Source organism: Chiloscyllium plagiosum, unplaced genomic scaffold (assembly GCF_037043375.1).
Source record: "Chiloscyllium plagiosum isolate Xiang-an unplaced genomic scaffold, Cpla_swu_hap1 HiC_scaffold_39, whole genome shotgun sequence".
Taxonomy (NCBI): domain Eukaryota; kingdom Metazoa; phylum Chordata; class Chondrichthyes; order Orectolobiformes; family Hemiscylliidae; genus Chiloscyllium; species Chiloscyllium plagiosum.
The window spans coordinates 2,011,097-2,032,937 of record NW_028270177.1 but is presented as its reverse complement, the minus strand read 5'-3'; the positions used below and the strand labels follow the sequence as shown (position 1 = coordinate 2,032,937).

The 21,841-nt window shown below is 45.5% G+C and overlaps 2 protein-coding genes across 6 annotated transcripts in view; one reads left to right on the top strand and one right to left on the bottom strand.

The window, feature by feature from the left end:
- slc24a1 (solute carrier family 24 member 1) overlaps positions 1 to 6,113 on the bottom strand; it is a 49,229-nt gene extending 43,116 nt beyond the window's left edge. For all 4 annotated transcript variants that reach the window (XM_043674600.2, XM_043674603.2, XM_043674601.2 and 1 more), the window contains exon 1: positions 1,966 to 6,113. In XM_043674600.2, coding sequence (XP_043530535.2) covers positions 1,966 to 3,318 — 1,353 coding nt within the window. In that variant the 5' untranslated portion in view covers positions 3,319 to 6,113. The remainder of the gene's footprint in view (positions 1 to 1,965) is intronic.
- Positions 6,114 to 7,133: 1,020 nt separating this feature from the next.
- ints14 (integrator complex subunit 14) overlaps positions 7,134 to 21,841 on the top strand; it is a 30,679-nt gene continuing 15,971 nt past the window's right edge. Inside the window, exons 1-5 of one of the 2 annotated variants that reach the window (XM_043674599.2) lie at positions 7,134 to 7,255; positions 10,109 to 10,368; positions 14,820 to 14,927; positions 16,622 to 16,777; positions 20,179 to 20,297. In XM_043674599.2, coding sequence (XP_043530534.1) covers positions 10,147 to 10,368; positions 14,820 to 14,927; positions 16,622 to 16,777; positions 20,179 to 20,297 — 605 coding nt within the window. In that variant the 5' untranslated portion in view covers positions 7,134 to 7,255; positions 10,109 to 10,146. Of the gene's footprint in view, positions 7,256 to 9,235; positions 9,319 to 10,108; positions 10,369 to 14,819; positions 14,928 to 16,621; positions 16,778 to 20,178; positions 20,298 to 21,841 lie in introns of those variants that run through there. The other variant, XM_043674598.2, reaches the window with a different exon arrangement.

Below are 21,841 nucleotides of genomic sequence, written 5' to 3'. Positions count from 1 at the left end.
CCTTACACCCCATCAAACACCCTCACCCTTAAACACCCTCACACCCTGAAACACCCTCACACCCTCAAACACTCTCACACACTCACCCTCACACCCCCACACCCTCACACCTTCAAACACCCTTACCCTTAAACGCCCTCACACCCTCAAACATCCTCACACCCTCACATCCTCAAACACCCTCACACCCTCAAACACCCTCACATCCTCACCCTCACACCCTTAAACAATCTCACACCCTCAAATACTCTCACACCCTCAAACACCCTCACACCCCCTCAAACACCCTCACCCTTGAACACCCTCACACCCTCATACACCCTCACACCCTCAAACACTCTCACACACTCACCCTCACACCCCCACACCATCAAACACCCTCAAACACCCTCACCCTCAAACAACCTCACATCCTCAAACACCCTCACACCCAAACACTCTCATACCCTCAAACACCCTTACCCTTAAACGCCCTCACACCCTCAAATACCCTCACACCCTCAAATACCCTCACATCCTCAAACACCCTCACACCCTCAAACACCCTCACATCCTCACCCTCACACCCTTAAACACTCTCACACCCTCAAACACCCTCATACCCCCTCAAACACCCTCACCCTTAAACACCCTCACACCCTCATACACCCTCACACCCTCAAACACTCTCACACACTCACCCTCACACCCCCACACCCTCACACCCTCAAACACCCTCACACTCTCAAATACCCTCACACCCTCAAACACCCTCACACCATCAAACACCCTCACACCCTCACCCTCAAACACCCTCACATCCTCAAACACCCTCACACCCTCAAACACCTTCACACACTCAAACACCCTCACACCCTCACCCTCAAACACCCTCAAACACCCATACACCCTCAAACACCCTCACATCCTCACCCTCAAATACTCTCATACCCTCAAACACCCTTACCCTTAAACGCCCTCACACCCTCAAACACCCTCACACCCTCAAATACCCTCACACCCTCAAACACCCTCACACCGTCAAACACCCTCACACCGTCAAACACCCTCACACCCTCAAACACCCTCACATCCTCAAACACCCTCACACCCTCAAACACCTTCACACACTCAAACACCCTCACACCCTCACCCTCAAATACCCTCACACTCTCAAACACCCTCACACCCTCACCCTCAATCACCCTCACACCCTTAAACACCCTCAAACACCTTCACATACTCAAACACCCTCACACCCTCACCCTCAAACACCCTCACACCCTCAAACACTCTCACCCTTAAACACACTCACACCCTCATTCCTTCAAAATACCTCACACCCTCAAATATTGGCAACACCTCTAAAAACCTCAAACACCCTCACAGCCTCAAACAGAGAGGATCAGAGCTGTTGGCCCAGGATTGCAAGGCTGCCTTTTCCCCGGACATTATTTAAATGAATCCTTTTTGGTATCAGTTGGAGCATCACTGATACATGGTTGGAAATGAGAAAGTTGGGTGATGGGAAGGGACGTGTTTTTAACTGAAGTGAAATCTCTTTAATAAATATTTGTCTGTACTGTACAGAAGGTGAACTGATAAAAGGACAGAAGTCGCAGTTTTTCGTATTGCAGTCATCAGGGTAGACCACAAGAAACAGGAGAGAAAACCAGAGACTGCTTCAGAAACTCAGCAGGTCTGGCAGTATCTGTGGGGCGAGAGAGAAACAGAGTTAATGTTTAGGGTTCTGTATGACTGTTCTTCAAAACCTAAGACCTTGTGACCCACCGACCAGCTGCCTCTTCCTATCCCGTGCCTTCTTATCCAGTTTGCTTTTTGCTCCTGGCCCTGAACCTTCCTTTCCTGATGTTTCGGTTCCTTCAGGTCTAACGGAGACCATCCAGTGGCGATGTCCCTGTCTTTGTGAATGGTGAGACTCCGGGCACTCAGGCAGAACTGGGAGCTAAAAGCAAAAACACTCACCTTGGGCGGGTTGATCATGGACATCACTTTAACCACGTTACTGTTGTTGACGACATAGCCCTTAAACCAGCGCTCCATTTTCACGTTGAATTTCATGAAGCACACGTAGCTGATGTACGCAGACAACAGGAGGAGACTTTCCCACCACTCGATCAGATTGTCCAGGAAGAAGATGATTAACATGATCAGGTCCAAAATATAGAAGGACACGTCCCGAAACAGGGGCCACCAGGTCAGGTGCAGGATTTCGCGGGAGAAGATCGCACACATTCCGATAACGAAGAGAATGTTAAAGACGGCCGAGCCCACGATGGTGCCGATCCCCACGTTACTGTGGGAGATGAAGACCCCGATCAGGGAGGTGAAGAGCTCAGGAGCAGAGCCTCCCGCTGCCATGAAGGTAGCCCCGGCCACATCGTCCGAGATTTCCAGTTTCTCGATAATTTCCCCTAAAGATGGGACAAAGAATTCATCGCAGACCAGGGCCAGCGCGATGAACATGTAGACCATGCCAGTGGCGTGCAAGACCACCCAGCCGTGCCGGCGCTGCTCCACACTGAACACATCCACCGGGTACTCGCCCTTGGTGTGGCCGAGAGGGGGCTCCTGCTCCCCGGCTTCGGGGCTACTCCCTGGGCCCGGGGGGGTCGCAGTGGGGGCGGGAATGATCTCATCCCCCACCCGAATACACCCCTTTAACCGCGGGCTCCCACTGGCCGCTACCCCCGTGTCTCTGTCTCCCGGCCGGCCGCTGCTGGCGCTGAGCCCGGGGCCGGGAGTGCGGCTGCCGGGTGAGGAGGACCAGGGGATGGGGGCCCAGGGAGAGGGGGCCCCGGGTGTGGGGTCCCGGGGAGAGGGGGCCCCGGGTGTGGGGGCCCAGGGAGAGGGGGCCCCGGGTGTGGGGTCCCGGGGAGAGGGGGCCCCGGGTGTGGGGGCCCAGGGAGAGGGGGCCCCGGGTGTGGGGGCCCAGGGAGAGGGGGCCCCGGGTGTGGGGTCCCGGGGAGAGGGGGCCCCGGGTGTGGGGTCCCGGGGAGAGGGGGCCCCGGGTGTGGGGGCCCAGGGAGAGGGGGCCCCGGGTGTGGGGGCCCAGGGAGAGGGGGTCCCGGGTGTGGGGTCCCCGGGAATAGGGGTGTCCGGAGCGGGACTCGGGGCTGTGCTGCTGCCGCCTGGAGTTTGCAGGAGTCTGCGGCTCTGGGGGGCCAGGCTGCCCGCTGCTCCACCGGGAGCTGTCCGCGGTGCTGAAAACCCCAAGTTGCCGGTGAGCAGCTGGTGCACGGAGCAAATGATCAACCCGGAAACCAGAAACAGAACCCGGTGAGAGCAAAGCCTCCTCCTCCTCCTGCTCAGGTACATCGCTGTCTCTGTAAACGGACAGTCCCTTTAAATAACCATCGCCTGTTGTTAAAGAATTGAAACGTAAAGCTCCTCCATGAAAAGGTCTCTTCGATGATTATTTCTTTCCCATTTGTTGCTTCTTTAGAGGCCACTCTGTTCGCCTTTGCTGAAGACCTTGGAACTGGTTGAGATTTTATGTTGATGGCCAATAGGGCGGCTTGTGAATATTGGGACCTGGGTTACAGAGACATTGCTCAGTGAGCTCCTCTATCTTCTCAGAAGGGAAAATAGAAAGTTATAAAACTTAACAAGCCCAGACGGCCAGGGTTTATCGGGACATGTACAAACTGCTCTGAACATGAAGTGATCTGTGTTTCTGGAGCGGTGAAAGTGAACGCTAACCCAGTTTGCAGATCCATCCCTTCAATCACTGGCAGCTTTTCTTTGTAAGGAGCTTAGGGAAAGCGAGAGAAGGCGGCCGTGTGAAGTGAGAAGCTTTAATCAGATCTGCCCAGGAGCTCTCTCTGAAATCCCTGGGCTGCGATCCCTCTCCGCCTCTTGCTCATTCTCACAGAACAGGACTCAACTTCTGCTTCACATCCTGAATCGGTTTCTCTGGAAACAGAAACCATTTACTTTGTCTCTGAATAATCCACAAAGTCATATGCCCATGAGCTTGGATTAAAATGTTCCAATTGTCGCTCTCAGTTTATTGGATTAGAGTCAACAAATTCAATATAAATGATCAAATCGCGAAGTCTCCACACTGGGGGATTGAAAGCTTTCGCGTCCTGTCCCTGGAGTCGGCCTGGAGGGGCCTGGGTCACTCAGTTTCCGCCTGGGGGACGAAACAAATCCCTAACGGGACAAGGACGAAAGTGGCCTGGAGCTAATCCCGGGTCAAGTGTGAAGGACGCTGCCAGCTACTTGACTAAGAGCCTAAAGAGATTAACCCGCCTTTCAGGCAATTTAATACCACCAGGAGTGTGACCTCAGCACTCCGGAGAGTGTCCCACTGTCCCAGAAAATAAACATGCTCCATCCTTGATTGTTATTGGGCATTCAATCCAATTCCGCAGCAATCTGACTGTTACAGGCGTGAAATAAATCGTCTGCTGTATCTTGCAATCATCTGTAAACGATCTGAGGATCAATAATGTCAGTGTCAGACCCGCGGGGGGTGGGAACATCAGCCCGATCAGAGAGGTCTGTACATTACAGCACATTGAATCCCGTTAAAAAGCTTCACTTTTTAATACATCCGCACGATCCGTTATTTCGTTTTGTTTGGAATTATTGGAAATATGTATTTGAACATCTCAATTTAAAATACCTGCAGGTGCTGGAAATCTGAAATAAACACAGAGAATGCTGGGGAAATTCAGCAGGTCTGGCAGCACCTGTGGAGAGAGAAAATAAATTAATGCTTCCAGTCCTAAATAATTCTTCTTCCAAACTATGGAGAGATGGAAACGACAACGCAGCCTTGTCAACTCTACAAAGTTTGGAATTGGGATTGGGAGAGCTGTTTCGCAGACTAGTCAAGCAACAGCCTCATAGTAATACTCATGGAATCATACCTTACAGACAATGCCCCAGACACCACCATCACCATCCCTGGATATGTTCTGTCCCACTGGTAAGACAGACCCAGCAGAGGTGGTAGCACAGTGGGATACAGTGGGGAGGGAGATGCTCTGAGAGTCCTCAACATTGACTCTGGGCTCCATAAAGTCTAATGGCTTCAGGTTAAACATGGGCAAGGAAACCTTCCTACTGGTTACCACGTACTGTCCTCCCTCAGCTGATGAATCAATACTCCCCCATGTTGAACAACATTTTGAGGAAACACTGAGGATGAAAAGGACAATGACAATGTACTCAGGGTAGAAGATTTCAATGTCCACCACCAAGAGTGGCTCAGCAGCAGCACTACTGATCAAGCTGGTTGAGTCTTAAAGGGCATAGCTGCTAGTCTGGGTCTGTGTCGGGTGGTGAGGGAACTAACAAGAGGAAAAACTTACTTGACCTCATCCTTACCAATCTGCTGGCTGCAGATGCTTCTGACCATGACAGCATTGGTAAGAGTGACCACTGCACAGTCCTTGTGGAGACAAAATACCACCTTCACATCAAAGATACCTCCACTGTGATGTGAGAGCCTATGTGCTAAATGAAAGAACAAAGAAAATTTACAGCACAGGAACAGGCCCTTCAGCCCTCCAAGCCTGAGCCAATCCAAATCCACTGTCTAAATCTATCGCCCAATCCTAAGCATCTGTATCCCTCTGCTCCCCACATACTTGTGCATCTGTCCAGATGCATCTTAAATGAATCTACCGTGCCTGCCTCTACTACCTCTGCTGGCAACGTGTTCCAGGCACCTACCACTCTCTGTGTAAAGTACTTGCCGCGTGTATCCCCCCTTAAACTTTTCACCTCTCATCTTTAAAGCATGACCTCTCATTATTGAATCTTTCACCCTGGGAAAAAGCTTAACTCTATCCACCCTGTCTATACCCTTCATGATTTTGTAAACCTCAAACAGGTCCCCCCTCAATCTCCTTTTTTCTAATGAAAACAAACATAACCTACTCAACCTCTCTTCATAGCTAGCACCTTCTATGCCAGGCAACATCCTTGTAAACCTTCTCTGCACCCTCTCCAAAGTGTCCACATCCTTGTGGTAATGTGGTAAATGGAACAGACTTTGGTCAGATCTAACAGTTCAACACTGGACACCAATAAGAAGCTGTAGACTATAAATTGCAGCTGAACTGTATTCAAACATAATCTGTAACCTCATGACCTGGCGTATTCCCCCCCTCCCCCCATCCCCACTGCTATTACCTGGGAATCAACCTTGGTTCAACAAAGACCACAGGTCAGCTTGCAGTACCAGCATATATAAAAATGTCATGTTAACCTGTGAAATTCTAACATAGGAGTACGTCTGTGCCAAACTGTGATAGACAGAGCTAAGTGATCTCATAGCCTAAAGATCTGCACGTATCTAGTTCTGAATGGTGGTGGACAATTAAACAACTCACTGGAGGAGAAGTCTCATCAAATATTCCCATCTTCAAGAAGGGGGAGCACAGCACATTAGTACAAAAGACAAGGCTGAATTATTTTCAACCATTTTGGCCATAAGTGTTGAGTAGGTGATCCATTTTCACATACTCCAGAGGGCCCCAGCATCACAGATTCTAGTCTTCAATTGAATTGATTTACTTTACACAATATCAAGAAACAACTGGAGGCACTGGTAATGCAAATGCTGGACCTTGTGAACCCTGAGAACATTCCTGTAATTCTACTGAAGACTTGTATTCCAGAACTAGCTTCCCTAGCCAAGCTGTTCCAGCAGAGCAACAACACTGGCATATACCTGATAAATTAGAAAATTGCACAGATATGTCCTGTCCATGAAAAAAGTACAACAAATCCAACCTGGCCAATTATTGCCCTATCAATCTACTCTCAATCATCATTAAAGTGGTGGAGGATGTCAGCAACAGTGCTAATAAGCACCATTTGCTCAGCAATAACCTGCTCAGTGATGCCCAGTTTGGGTTTGAAGGCCACTCAGCTCCTGACCTCATTACAGCCTTTGTCTAAACACAAACAAAAGAGCTGAACTCCAGAAGTGACTGCCCTTGACATGAAAGGCCAAGCGTGATTTTAAGGACTGCTACCAAACCTTTTCTGGTTGGAATCAGACCTGGCACAAAGAAAAATGGTTGCAGTTATTGCAAGTCAATCATTACCACCACCAACCCTCAACCTGCCCTGGGGTTGCCCCAAGATTTCACAACAAAAATTCTTCAGCATTGGATTCTAGACCCAACCATCTTCAGCTGCTTCATTAATGACCTTTCCTCCATTTTAAGGTCTGAAGAGGGAATGCTAACTGATGATTGCACAATGTTCAGTATCACTCACGATTCTTCAGGTAATCACACTGTCAATGTTCATATGCAGCAAGACCGATGTCATGAATCATACCCAAAGATTAGATGCCAAACTATTGATGCTGCAACACAGTATTCCATGCATGCTAAAAGGTGACGCAGCATGCAATAGACAGGGCTAAGTGATCCCATAGCTAACAAATCAGATCTAAATTCTGCAGTACCACACATCCATTTGTGAGCCTGACAATTGGCAAGTAACATTTGCACCACACAAGTGGCAAGCAATGACCATCACCAAGAAGAGAGTCAAGAATCATACCTTGACATTAAATGGTGTTACCATCACTGAATGCAAAACACTCAACATCCTGTGGGGTTCCTATTGACCAGAAGCTGAGCTAGATTAGCCCTATAAATACTGTGGTTTCAGGAATAGGTCAGGGACTGAAAAATCTTTGTCAAGATTAGAGTGGTGCTGGAAAGGCGCAGCAGGTCAGACAGCATCTGAGGAGCAGGAAAATCGATGTTTCGGGCAAAAGCCCTTCATCAAGAATCATTCCTGTTGAAGGACTTTTGCCCGAAACGTCAATTTTCCTGCTCCTCGGATGCTGCCTGACATGCTGTGCTTTTCCAACACCACTCTAATCTTGACTCTGATCTCCAGCATCTGAAGAACCCAATTCTGTCACTGAAAAATCTTTGGTGAGTTACTCCTTTCTTGACTCTCCTCAAAGTCTATTTACCTACTCAAAACAGAAATTAGGAATGTGATGGATACACCCCACTTGCCTGAATAGGAGCAGCTCCAAAATCACTCAAGAAGCTTGACATAGTAACAAATTTGATTGGCACCATATCAGCATCTCCAATATTCACTCCCTTCATTACAGATGCACACTTTTAGTAGAGTGTACAATTTACAAGATTAGATTTCCAACAGCATGGAAACAGGCCATTTGGCCCAACAAGTCCACACCGACCCTCCAGAGAGTAACCCACCCAGACCCATTCCCCTACCTTATATTTACCCCTGACTAATGCACCTAACACTATGGGCAATTTAGCATGACCAATTCACCTAACCTGTACATCTTTGGATTGTGGAAGGAATCCAGACCACTCAGAGGAAACCCACGCAGACACAGGGAGAATACGCAAACTCCACACAGACAGTTGCCTGAGGTGGGAAACAAACCTGGGTCCCCGGCACTGTGAAGCAGCAGTGCTAACCACTGAGTCACACTGCCGCCCAATGCATTAACTCACCAAGACTCCTTAGACAGCTCCTTCCAAACCCATGATCTCTACCACTTGGAAGATCAAGGGTAGAGTTCCATGGGAACACCACCATCTGCAATTTCCTCTCCAAGCCGCATATCAGCCTCAGTTAGAAATATATCTGCACTTCATTGTGACTGAATCAAAATGCTGCAATTCCCTTCCTATTGTGGGAGGACCTATACTCCAAGGATTACAGTGATTCAGGAAGGCAACTCACTGTCATCTTCTCCAAAGCAACTAGAAATGGGAAATAAATGGTGGTCTCATCAGTAATGCTCACATCCAGGGAATGAACAAAGAGAGTATCTTTAAAAAGTCCATCTTATTGGGGGAAAAAAGACTTGCCTTAAACCTGGAGTGCTTATGTGATGGGAGAATATAACCACTGTGTGACGAATTTACAAAAGTTTCTATTGCAGACGAAGATATAAGAAATGAAAGAGGAATGCTGATTTGAACATGTACAGACATTAAATGTGAAAAATAGGACTTACATATAGTTATGCACAATGTACTTTCATGGATAAGTTATATATTTTGAATTAAACAGATTTGTGTGATACTCGGTCAGGTGTATTAGACATAGATGGATGTGCTCCTCTCAGCACTCTGGGGTTGGCTTAACTTGAGGTGGGCGCAAGCTGTTGTGGCTTGGGTCCTTATGTCTGCGGAACGAATATTGAGGGGAATGTGGGCGGATCGGAGTGGGAAGTGGCGGACTCGGAGTGCGGGGACACAGGGCGGAGCAGGAGGTGGCGGACTGGGAGGACCCTGAAACCGGCGGCTCCTTGGGCACTAGGCCGCACAGCCTCGGGCTTGGGTATGTGCTGCAGCGGGACAAGGGAGTTTGTTTTCCGTTTGCAGCTTCCTTCCAGTAAAGGAGAATGGACGATATTTTGATACAATAAATAATAAACCTGTCAGTTAATCTTCGCTCTGTATTTCGTCAGAGACTCTGGTGTAGAGAGTCCCAGGAGGGAGGGGATCAGGAGATTGTCCAGAATGTGGAGACATATCCAACATTTATCACTGAGATTGGACCAGGAGCTTCTCCCATTGCTGAGCATCCTCAGAATGAAGAGCCTCCCCAAAACTGACCAACACTCGCGGTTTTAATTTTCACCTCGTTTGGCTTTAATCCAAACTAATCAGATAAGAAAACAAATTACAGGGCCAAGGGGAAAGAGAAGGAGATTGGGATTGTACTGAATTTACAACTAGCTCAAGCGCTATGGGCTGAAAAGCCTCTCTCTGTAACATTCCACATTTAGTAGATTACAGCTAGTAAATTGTTGAACGTAGACTTGTTGGACGGTGGTTTTTAATGTAAGAATTTGGGAATGTTGTCTTGAAGTGGAGAAAGATTCATAAGGGCATTTTATTAAATGACTTGGATAAAGGAGCAAGTTGGATGAACTGTATGCCTCCTTCCTAAATGTTTGTACTTGTGTAAATCTATGAGCACAATTTATTTGTGCCTTGTCTGTGGCAAGTTACCCAGTTAGTGTGTCTCAGCTGCTCTGGTCAATTGCCGGATTAGATTATTTTGGGATTTGGTTCAAATGAATGACAAAGAATTTTATAAGAACATTTTTAAAATTTGATTACAGCATATCTGCTCATTCTTTGAGTGATTGTGTCACCAGCCATGCCGACTGTGGTGTTACTGGATGTTTCTCTCTCCATGACAAGGCCTGTCTCTCTGGAGGGCACAGAGGAATACCAGCGTAAGCACTTGGCAGCCCATGGGCTAAGCATGCTATTTGAACACATGGCAACCAATTACAAACTGGAGTTCACCTGTCTTGTAGCTTTCTCTTCACTCTGGGAGCTCATGGTTCCTTTCACCAGAGACTACAATACTCTACAGGTAGGGGCTCCTCATTCTCATTGAACCTATTTGAATTGAATTGAATTTATTGTCACGTGTACTGAGGCACAGTGAAAAGCTTTGTCTTGTCAGTATTAAAACAATAGTAGGATAGAAACTGTAACAAAACCAGCTGGTGCATGTGTTCAGGCTTCTGTACCTTCTACCTGATGGTAGAGGTTGTAGTAAAACATTGCCAGGGTGGGATGGATCTTTGAGAATGCTGGTGGCCTTTCCTTACCAGTGGGCCAGGTAGATGGATTCTAGAGATGGGAGGTTGGCCTTTGTGATTGTCTGAGCTGAGTTCACCACTCTCTGTACCCATCTCCAATCTTGAATGGTACAGTTGCCATACCAGGTAGTGATACATCCAGACAGAATGCTCTCGATGGCGCACCTATAAAAGTTGGCAAGAGTATTCGCCATCATTCCAAATTTCCTCAGGAACAAGAAGAGATGTTGTTGGGCCACGTGAAGGGTCCAAGAAAGCTTGTTGCGGATGACCACTCCCAGGAGCTTGACACACTCCACTCATTCCACCTTTGTGCTGTTAATGTGTAGGGGGGGCATGAGTAACATTCCGCCAAAAGTCAATAATGAGTTCCATGGGTTTTGCCGACATTGAGAGCTAGTGCACCATTTTTCCAGGTCTTCCACCTCCCGTCTGTAGTCTGTTTTGTCGCCATATGAGATTCGACCAACTATGGTAGTGTTATCAGCGAACTTGTAATAGCATTAGTCTGCTATTTGGAGATGCAGTTATCGGTATACAGTGAGTACAGTAGGGGGCTGAGTACGCACCCCGGGGGGCTCCAGCGTCGAGTGTTAGTGAGGATGAAATATTGTCCCAATCTTCACTGAGTTTCCTGACCCACAGGCCACAGAGGATCCAGTTGCAGAGAGTGGGGTTTAGTCTGAGATCACTAAGTTTAGTAATCAGTCTCAAGGGGATAATAGTGTTGAAGGCTGAACTGTAGTCAATGAGTAGGATTCTTACGTAGCTGTTCTTGGTGTCTAAATGTTCCTGGGAGGACTGAAAGGCAAGTGACATGGCATCTGACGTGGATTGGTTGGTCCGATAGGCATATTGGAGTGGGTCAAGATTGTGAGGAGCAGTTGATTAATGCCATGATCAGCCTTTCAAAGCACTTCATGACCTCTGATGTTAGGGCCACTGGGCGGTCGTCATTGAGACATGCTGCATGAACCTTCTTAGGCACAGGGATGACGTTGGCCCTCTTGAAACATTTTTATAGAGTTTGAAAAGATCAGAAAATGCAGCCATAATAAATGTATTTAATTAAAATACAATTAGTTGAACTTTAGTTCATGGGAGAATTGCCACATGACTGGATGAATGATTTGTAATATCAGGAAATGGAGGATCCAGCAAGTGGTTTGAGGAATCACAGTGAGTAAAGGTAAAGTGTCCAGACCACACTGTTCATGCCAGGTTAGGTATCTCAGGAGAAGTCTGGGTGATTCCTGCTTCCAGTGGATTCCAGTGTCTAAAGCAGATGTGACTAACATTCACATAGACAAGATTGTAACCAGTCCCCACAATGGAATAACTTACTAATGGTTACATGTGGAATTGTCAGTTGTCTGAGGCACTAGCAGGAATTACAATAATTGGTGCTTTCCAGAGAGGAAACTGGAAGTTGACAGTGTATTTATAGTAACGGTGGGATTATTGTGCGGCACGGTAGCACAGTGGTTAGCACTGCTGCTTCACAGCGCCAGAGACCCGGGTTCAATTCCCGCCTCAGGCGACTCTCTGTGTGGAGTTTGCACATTCTCCCCGTGTCTGCGTGGGTTTCCTCCGGGTGCTCCGGTTTCCTCCCACAATCCAAAAATGTGCAGGGGTTAGGTGAATTGGCCATGCTAAATTTCCCGTACCCTTAGGTGAAGGGGTAAATGTAGGAGAATGGGTCTGGGTGGGTTACGCTTCGGCGGGTCGGTGTGGACTTGTTGGGCCGAAGGGCCTGTTTCCACACTGTAAGTAATCTAATCTTATAGAGACAGTCAAACAGCATAGAAACAGGTCCTTCAGCCCACTTTGTCTCTGCTGACCAACAAAAACTAAACTGCAATAATCCCATTTACCTGCACTTGGTCCATAGCCTACTATGTCCTTGCATTTTAATTGCTCATCCAGCTGCTGCTTGAAGGTTGTGAGAGTACCTGCCTCCACCACCCTCTCAGGCAGCACAGTCATATTTCTACCACCTTCTGGATGAGAGAGAATTCCTCAGATCTCTTCTAAACCATTTACTTCTCACCTTAACTCGGGCCTTCTGGTCTTAGGCACATCTGCCATAGAAAAAGTATTCTCCTAGTCTATCCTGTCTATGCCTCACATAATCTTGTACACCTCAATGAGACCTTCCGCGAAACACCACCCCCACTCCTTCAGGTAGCTGTGGAGCAGGACACACTGCTGCACAGCCACCTGATGAAGGAGCAGTGCTCCAAAAGCTAGTGCTTCCAAATAAACCTGTTAGATGAAATCTGGTGTTGTGTGATTTTTAACTTTGTCCACCCCAGTCCAACACTGGCATCTACTCCACATCGTAAAGGTGTAACAAGACTTCCTTACTCCTATATTCTGTGCTCTGGCTAATGAAGGCAAGCATTACGTATGCCTTCTTTACTTCCCTATCTATCTGTGCTGACATCTTAAGGGATTTATGGACATATTCACCATTTCTTTGTTCCTCTAAACTCCCTAGGGACCTGCCTTTTATTGTGTATATCCTTCCCATATTACATCACCCCAAAATACATCACCCCAAAATACATCACCCCAAAATACATCACCCCAAAATACATCACCCCAAAATACATCACCCCAAACTGATTAGGATTAAATTCCATCTGTTATTGCTCCGCCCAATTTACCAGTTGTTCAATTTCAGCCTGACGCTTCATGTGAATAATCCCACCAATTTTCATCTCTCTGCAAATTTAGTAATGTACCTTCTACATTCAATCCCAGTCACAATGTATATCAGAAACTGCAAGGGTCCCAACACCAATCCCTTCAGGATACAGCTGGCCACAGGCTTCCAATCACACAAACAACCCTCCACTTTACCAGTTATTTTCTGATCTTTTCAGATCCCCTGTGACCTCATGCCTCCTTGCCCCTGTGATTTTTGCCAGCATACACCCCTCTGGCATTTCTGCAGTTCTCCAAATGTGGCCTCTTGTGTATTCCTGGTTTTAATGACTCCACTATTGGCTATTGTTCTTTAGATACTGAGGGATTAAACACTGGAAGTACATCCTTAAACATCTCCATCTCTGTCTCAATTTTAGGAAGGATGTGAAGTGTTTAGTGAGGTTCAGAGAGGAGGGGGTTCCAGGAATGATGAAACTTCAGTAACTTGGAGAACTGGGTGGAGAGACCAGATTTAATAAAGATGTTCAAAATTGAGAGTCTGTACAGGATTAGGGAAGCAGGTGCATGTGAACAGTACGAATTCCTCTCCAAATCACTCACCATCCTGATATGGAAATATGCCACCATTCTTTCAGTGTCACTGGGTCAAAATCCTAGAACAGTGAGCCTATCAGCACTGGTTATACCTACAGTCTAAAGACTGCAGCAGTTCGGGAAGGCAGGTTCCACCATAACACCGACGAAAGGAAGAGATCGATAAATGTCCAGTCTATCCAGCGATAGCCACATCTGGTGAAGGAACAAACAAAAGAAAAAGGGATTCAAAGTTTGTGAGAAGATTTGTAGCTCGGCTGCTTGTTGTTGTGGTTCTGTTCGTCGAGCTGGGAATTTGTGTTGCAGATGTTTCGTCCCCTGTCTAGGTGACATCCTCAGTGCTTGGGAGCCTCCTGTGAAACGTTTCTGTGATCTTTCCTCCGGCATTTGTAGTGAGTTGTACCTGTCGCTTCCGGTTGTCAGTCCCAGGAGCCCCTTTCATTTGGCGAAGGTTCAAGAACCAGAGGGCACCAATTTAAGGCAAAGAACTAAAGATCAACGCAAAAAAGAAGACATTCCAGCAAGAAGAGTTTAGAATCTGCAATGCAGTGCTGGGAAGTGTGGTGAAGGGAGGGTTAATCAAGCCTTTCCAAACAGAATTGGGGAAACAGCTGAAGAGAAAATCTACAGAGTAACTGGGAGAATTGAACTCTGAGCTGCTGTTGCAGATTCTGATTGACTCTCAAGCTGAATGGCATCTTTCTGTGTTAACCAATCTATCATTCTTCCTTGAAATACTTTGTAAAACCTTCTCCTTTGACCAAGCCATTTCTTATCTACACAAATATTTACTCATGTGCTTCATGTCAAATCTTTATAATGTTCCTATAAAATACCTTGAAACACAGTGTAAAAGGCACTATATCAGTATAAGTGGTTGCTATTATTTGAGGTTTAAAAGCTTAGGTGTTGCTGGCAGTTTGCTTCACTGATCATGTCTAATCTTTTACAGGAGGCACTGAGTTCTGCAGATGACTATGACAAGACTTGCCTGGAGTCTGCACTCAATGGCATTAGTAACATTGTGCAGGATGAGTGGGGTGTCTGCATCCCCTGTCAGGTAACTGGACTTAAGTAGACATTTATCTGCTGACTCCGATTAACATGTGACTAGCTATATCTTTGCTCTATATCTCTGGAGTGTTTATTTGTCTTTTGCTGTTCAGTTTGGGAGCAATTCTTGAAAGGTGAGGGGTGTTAGTGGCTGTTAGGAAAGTCTCTACCTGGAACATTTACATTTGTTCATCAGATTTTAATCTGCAATTGACTGTAATCTGCTTCTGTACATATGACTATAATTTATTTAAAAAAACTGCACTGATTGTGGTGTTAGTCTTTCCATGCAAACTGCAATCTTTCTGTGACTGACTGGCTCTCTCTTTAAGCTGTGCTTCAATTGCTATTATTTTCACTTTGAGCCAGACATTGTGAGTTTAAACCTCTGTCTGCAGACTTCAGGACAAGACCTAAGCTGACACACTCAGTGTAGATTTGGGTGGCAGTCCTTCGGATGAGATGTTAAAATGAGCCACGTGCTCGTGGAGATGTTAAAGTTCCCAGGGCACAATTTGAAAGAAGAAGTGGGAATCACTTCTATTTCCAGGCCAATGCTTACCTGCTGTGGTTCTGTTCGCCGAGCTGGAAGTTTTTGTTGCAAACGTTTCGTCCCCTGTCTAGGTGACATCCTCAGTGCTTGGGAGCCTCCTGTGAAGCGCTTCTGTGGTGTTTCCTCCGGCATTTATAGTGGCCTGTCCCTGCCGCTTCCCAGCATGAGCAAAACTAATGTAGTGTACAAAATCCCATGCAAGGACTGCACAAAACACTATATCGAACAAACAGGAAGACAGTTAACGATCCGCATCCACGAACATCAACTAGCCACGAAACGACACAACCAGCTATCCCTAGTAGCCACACACGCAGACGACAAGCAACATGAATTTGACTGGGACAACACTACCATTATAGGGCAAGTGAAACAAAGAACAGCCAGGGAATTCCTAGAAGCATGGCACTCATCCACAAACTCCATGAACAAACACATCGACCTGGTCCCAATATACCGGCCACTACAGCGGACAGCTGAAACTGACAACCGGAAGCGGCAGGGACAGGCCACTATAAATGCCGGAGGAAACACCACAGAAGCGCTTCACAGGAGGCTCCCAAGCACTGAGGATGTCACCTAGACAGGGGACGAAACGTTTGCAACAAAAACTTCCAGCTCGGCGAACAGAACCACAGCAACGAGCACCCGAGCTACAAATCTTCTCACAAACTTTGAACAATGCTTACCTCCCCACATCACCGAGACACACAATCTAGTCAATATCACAAAGCTGATTGCGAGCTGGTTGTGTGCAGATTGGCAGCTGTATTCCTACATTACAATAGCAGCTATACTTTAAAAATATTCTATTGTCTGGAAAGTGCTTTAGAAAATGTTGGGTTGTGGTATAGAAACGCAAATCCCTTCCTTTCATGCTGGCACAGAAATGCAGCATAAATTCCATAGGTCTCAGCTCTGTGCGCAGCAGAAATCAGGGATTTTTTGGTCTCTGGTTTCTTGCGCTTTAAACTTGTGTGCCTATGAAATAGGTTTCAGTCCCTGCTGTAAAAATATGGAATAATGAATGAATGTAGTATTAAGTTATTTTCTTTGTAAATAAATAAACCTGAACTTGTTTGGAATTGCTGACAGCAGCACCTTGAACACTGACATTTATTTTGATTGGAAGTATTTCTTTTTTTTAGGTGATCCTTGTAACGGATGGGAGTCTGGGAATAGGCCGAGGATCTCTTCGCCATTCCCTCTCTCTCCTCAGTCAGCGCTCCGAGGACAGCAAATTCCCACTACCTTTCCCTTTTCCTTCAAAGTTGTACATTATGTGCATCGCTAACTTGGAAGAGGTACCTGATGTCTCTGAGGAAATTAGACCTTTATGTTCAGTAACACAGTCCCCGGCTACAGGCTGCATCCATCATTTTGGTGTTGGTCATTTGTGTGTGTGTATTTGTATCAATACTTATTATAATATTAGCTAGGACTGAGTGTATGTAGTTGTTGGGTAAGGAATTCTAACTCCATACATATCTGATTTAATTTGTAGATGGCATTAAACACTTTGGTTACTGACCTTTTTTCCAAAGGCTCCAGTGTAAAAGCAGTTAATGAAGAGCCAGCTGAAACGGGATCGTCATTTAATCAAACAGTCAGGCCTTTTGTCTTCAGAGCATATAAAACTAGCCAACTTAGTGTGATATAGAGAAGAGTGGATTTATAGTAGACTGTTGGATTTAAGTGACAGGTAGATAAGGACAGGATGGGAAAGAAGTGGGTCTGTATGTTACTTTTGCCTTAACATTTACAGCCTCCAGGAATTGCTTCTTATTCTGCAGGAATAGAAGCTGGTTAATTGGTGAATGCTTGGAAGTGATTAAGGTGTATTCTGTTCCTAAAGTTCAAAATTGTATTGCAGTTGGGCGTAAGATCAATAAAATGTATTAAAAACATAACTAAATGTAAAGTTACAACAGTAGTTAAATAGTTCCTGAAAACACATTAAGGATGGTGGGACAGGTGATGTTTCAGTTGCAGCATAGAGGGGGCTCCTGGTTGCCAGTTTTGGTCCAGAGCAAACATGCCTGAACTGCAGATAGTGATGTGTCAGCGAGGGGAGCAAGTTACCCAGATTCTTTGTACCAGGAAGCAGTCACACCTCTTCTGGTTGGGACGTCTGATAGGTCCAGGGATAGGACGATTTGACTGAGTGAGGCAGGTGAGGCGACCTGGAGGGCAGGAACATTAGCCTTTTCAATGTCCGTCAGGGATGAGGTTCTTTTACTTTGTCTGAATGAGAGTCAGGGCTACAGTGAAGTGAGCAAACTGACCCTGACTCCATGGGACAGGGAGCCATTCAAGAGGAGGAGACAGTAGGAGGAATGTAGTGGTAGTAGGAAACTGTGGTGAGGAGCATTGCCATTGTTTTCTGTGGTAAGGGCTGAGTGGGGGGGTGGATCCAGCCATTCTGATCCATGTAGGTACCGTTGGTAGGATAAAGACAGAGGTTCTGCATTGCTTGTATGAGGAACAAATTCAGAAGTAGACCTCAAAGATCCTGCCTTGTTACCAGACGCACATGCAAATTGACATATGGCAAATCAGATTCGAGAGATCAATGTGTGATTCAAGGTCAGTGTGGGAGCAGTGGGTTCTCCTGCACCTTTACTGGTTAAAGTGGGATCTCTCCTGATGAGAGGGTCTCCACCTGAACCATGCTAAGGCCAGTGTTCTTTTACAACAGCAGAAGGGAGCATATTAAGCTGAATGTTGGGAGAAAGGAATCAGATTTGGGAACATGTGATTAATCAAAGAGCAGAATCTAGGCCAGTGAGAAAGTTATTAACATGAGAGGTCATAAACAGACCTTGACCGGAAGTACAAATCTAAGATTAAATCGACAAATGAGACTAGAATTTGTAAAGAGAATAAAAGGCTAAAACTGAATGCTCTGAATCAGAATGCACGTTGCATTCAAAATACAGCAGCTGAACTGAGAGTGCCGATAGACCTGAATCAATATGAAATGCAAATCGCATTGAATATGGAAACTTGGAGCAGGAGTAGACCATTGAGCCTGCTTTCTTAATGATCATGTCTGATTAACAAACTCAGCATCTTGTTCCTGCTTTCTCCCCATATCCTTTGATTCCTTTAGCTCCAAGTGCTATATCAAACCCTTGAAATCATACAGTGCTTTGGCCTCAAATTTTTGAAAATTTCACAGGCTCACTATTCTCTGGGTGAAGAAATTTATCCCCGTCTCTGTCCTAGATGATTTAGCTGATACCCTTGGACTGTGACACGTTGTGACGGACTCTGCTGTATTGTCAATATCCTTCCTGCAACTATACTGTCCAGCCCTGTTATAACTTTATTGTTTCTATGCAATAGCCTCCAATTTCTGAACTCCAGTGAATGTATGCCCAACCAATTCAACTTCTGCTTGTGCATCAGTCCTGCCTGGTAAATCTTTGCTGTATTCCCTCAAAAGCCAGAATATCCTTCCTCAGATATGGAGACTAAAACACAATATTCCATTAGGGCCCTGTATAATTGCAGCAAGACGTCCCTGCTCCTGCACTCAGTGTTTGTTGCCCATCCCGAATTGCCGGCTTGAACTGACTGGCTATAGGCCATTTCAGAAGGCAGTCAGGAGTCAACTACTTTGCTATGTCTCTGGAGTTACATGAGTCACGATCACCAGAGAAGTGATAGTAAATTGTTAGAACTGTGGGCTGATAAATGCCAGATTCTGATGGTCTTCATCGTGGAGTCTTTAAAAAATGTAGTGAGATAGTTGATGTATCAGTTTTAATTTTTCAAACCTCCCTTGATTCAGTAATAGTTTGATTATATTGGGAGACAGTGAATCTAACTCCTTTATTCAAAAAGGGAAGGAAACAGGTAAGCAGGAAATTAAAGACCAATTGGCTAAACATTTCTCACAGGAATTTGTGAAAAGGCAAAGATTTGGAAAATGGAGTATGAAGTGGGAAAATGTGAAATTGTCCATTTTGGCAGCAAGATTAGAAAAGAAGCATATTCTCGAAATGGTGAGAGTTTTCAGAGCTCCGGTGCAGAGGGATCGGAGTGTCCTCGTGCATGAATTTCAAAAGGTTAGTGTGCAGATAAAGCAAGTGATTAGGAAATAGAATAGAATTTTACTTGAGGCGATTTGATTAAAAGATGCAAAATTGTGAGGGGTCTTGACAGTGGATGTAAAGAGGATGTTTCCTCGTCTAAGAGAATCTATAACTCAGGGTCATTGTTTAAAAATGAGGTGGCACCCATTTCAAAAAGATGAGGTGAGTGTTTTCCTCGGTATCTGTGGAATTCTGCTGGAAACAGAGTGCCTAAATATTTTTAAGGAAGAGGTGGTGAAAGTTATTAGGGCTGGACAGGCAAGTGGGCTTGGAAGTTACAGACAGGCCAGCCTTCTGTTCTGATTGAAGGCTGTGTGGACTCAAGAGGCTGAATGACCTACTCCTGCTTTTATTTTTGTTTGTATGTAGCTTGATGCTGTCCAATTATAATTTTAACTGCTACCACAGGGAGAAAATTATTCTCCAGCAGCATGAGGTGGATGAAAGCGTGTACCTATATACCGTGCACAACAACAGTGTGGCTGTAGTGAGAGAGTTGGAAAGTTTGAGAAATGACGAGTCTGTGTGACTGTAACAAGAGAATGTGTATGTGAACCAGTAGGAGTCCATTGTTTTCTAAACAAATGTTAATTTGTCTCTTTTAGCTGCAGACCACCGATACATTGGATATTCTGGAACGTCTTATAGATTTAAATAATGGCGAGGGGCAGATCTTCACCATTGATGGTCCTCTCTGCTTGAAAAATGTGCAATCCATGTTTGGGTATGTGATTTCTGTGAGTGGTTGTTTGTGGTGACGTGTGTACAGAATCATCATTTTAATCATGATCTGGTGGCAACTTGCATGCTTCAGCTCCAGAATACAAGCTGATTTAAATCAAGAACATAAGACCTTGGAGCAAGAGTAGGCCATCTGACCCGTTGAGCCCACTCTGCCATTCAATAAGATCATGGCTGATCTTTTTGTGGATTCAGCTTCACTTACCCACCCTCTCACTGTATCCCTTATTTCCTTTATTGTTTAAAAAAAAATTGATCTTCACTTTAAAAACATTTCCTGAATTAGCATCAACTCCTTCACTGGGCAGGGAATTCCACAGATTTACAACCCTCTGAGTGAAGAAGTAACTTCTCAATTCAGTCTTAAATCTGCTCCCCTAATTTGGAGACTCAGTCTTGTCTTAGTTTCACCTGCCAGTGAAAATATCTTTTCTACGTCTATCTTATTTATTCCCTTCATAATTTTATATGTTTCTATAAGATCCCACCTCATTCTTCTAAATTCTAATGAATATAATCCCAGTCTACTCAGTCTCTTCTCAAAAGCCAATCCCCTCAACTCCGGAATCAACCTAGTAAACCTCCTCTGTATCTCCTCTAGTGCCGGTGCAAGCTTTCTCAAGTAAGGAGATCAAAACTGCATGCAGTACTCCAGGTATGGCCTCACCTGCACCCTGTACAGCTGCAGTATAGCTTCCCTGCTTTTAAACTGAATCCCTCTAACAAAGGAAGGCTAATGGAATTTTAGCTTTCAAATTACTCATTGTACCTGCAGGCTAACCCACTGTGATTCATGCACAATGACACCCAGGTCCCTCTGCATAGCAATATGTTGCAATTTTATACCATTCTCAATAGCCCTTTTTACTGTTATTGCTACCAAAATTAGTGACTTTACCATTTATTAACATTGTATTCCATCTGCCAGATCTTTGCCCATTCACTTAAAGTATCTATGTTCCTCTGCAAAGTTGCACAGTCCTCTGCACACTTCGCTCTGCAACTCATCTTAGTGTCATCTGCAAACTTTGACACACTACACGTGGTCCCCAACTCCAAATCATCTATGTAAATTGTGAATAATTGCAGTCCCAACACTGATCCCTGAGGCACACCACTTGCTAATGATTATCAACCTGAAAAGCACTCATTTATCCCCACTCTTTGCTTCCTGTTAGTTAACCAATTCTCTATCCATGCTAATACTTTACCTGTAACGCCATGCATCTTTATCTTATGCAGCAGTCTGTTTGTGCGGCACCTTGTCGAAGGCCTTTTGGAAATGTAGATGCACTACGTCTACTGGGTCCTGTTGTCCACCATGCTCATAATGTCTTCATAGAATTCCTAAAAATAGTTAAGCATGATCTGCCCTTCATGCTGCATCTGTCCAACCAATTTCTATCTAGATACCTTGCTATTCCTTCCTTGATAATAGACTCGAGACCTTTCAAGTGTCATGTTTAAAATAGACTGCAGTGTGATAGAGGTTGGCATTTTCCCTGTCCATTGATTCTGATCCTCCTG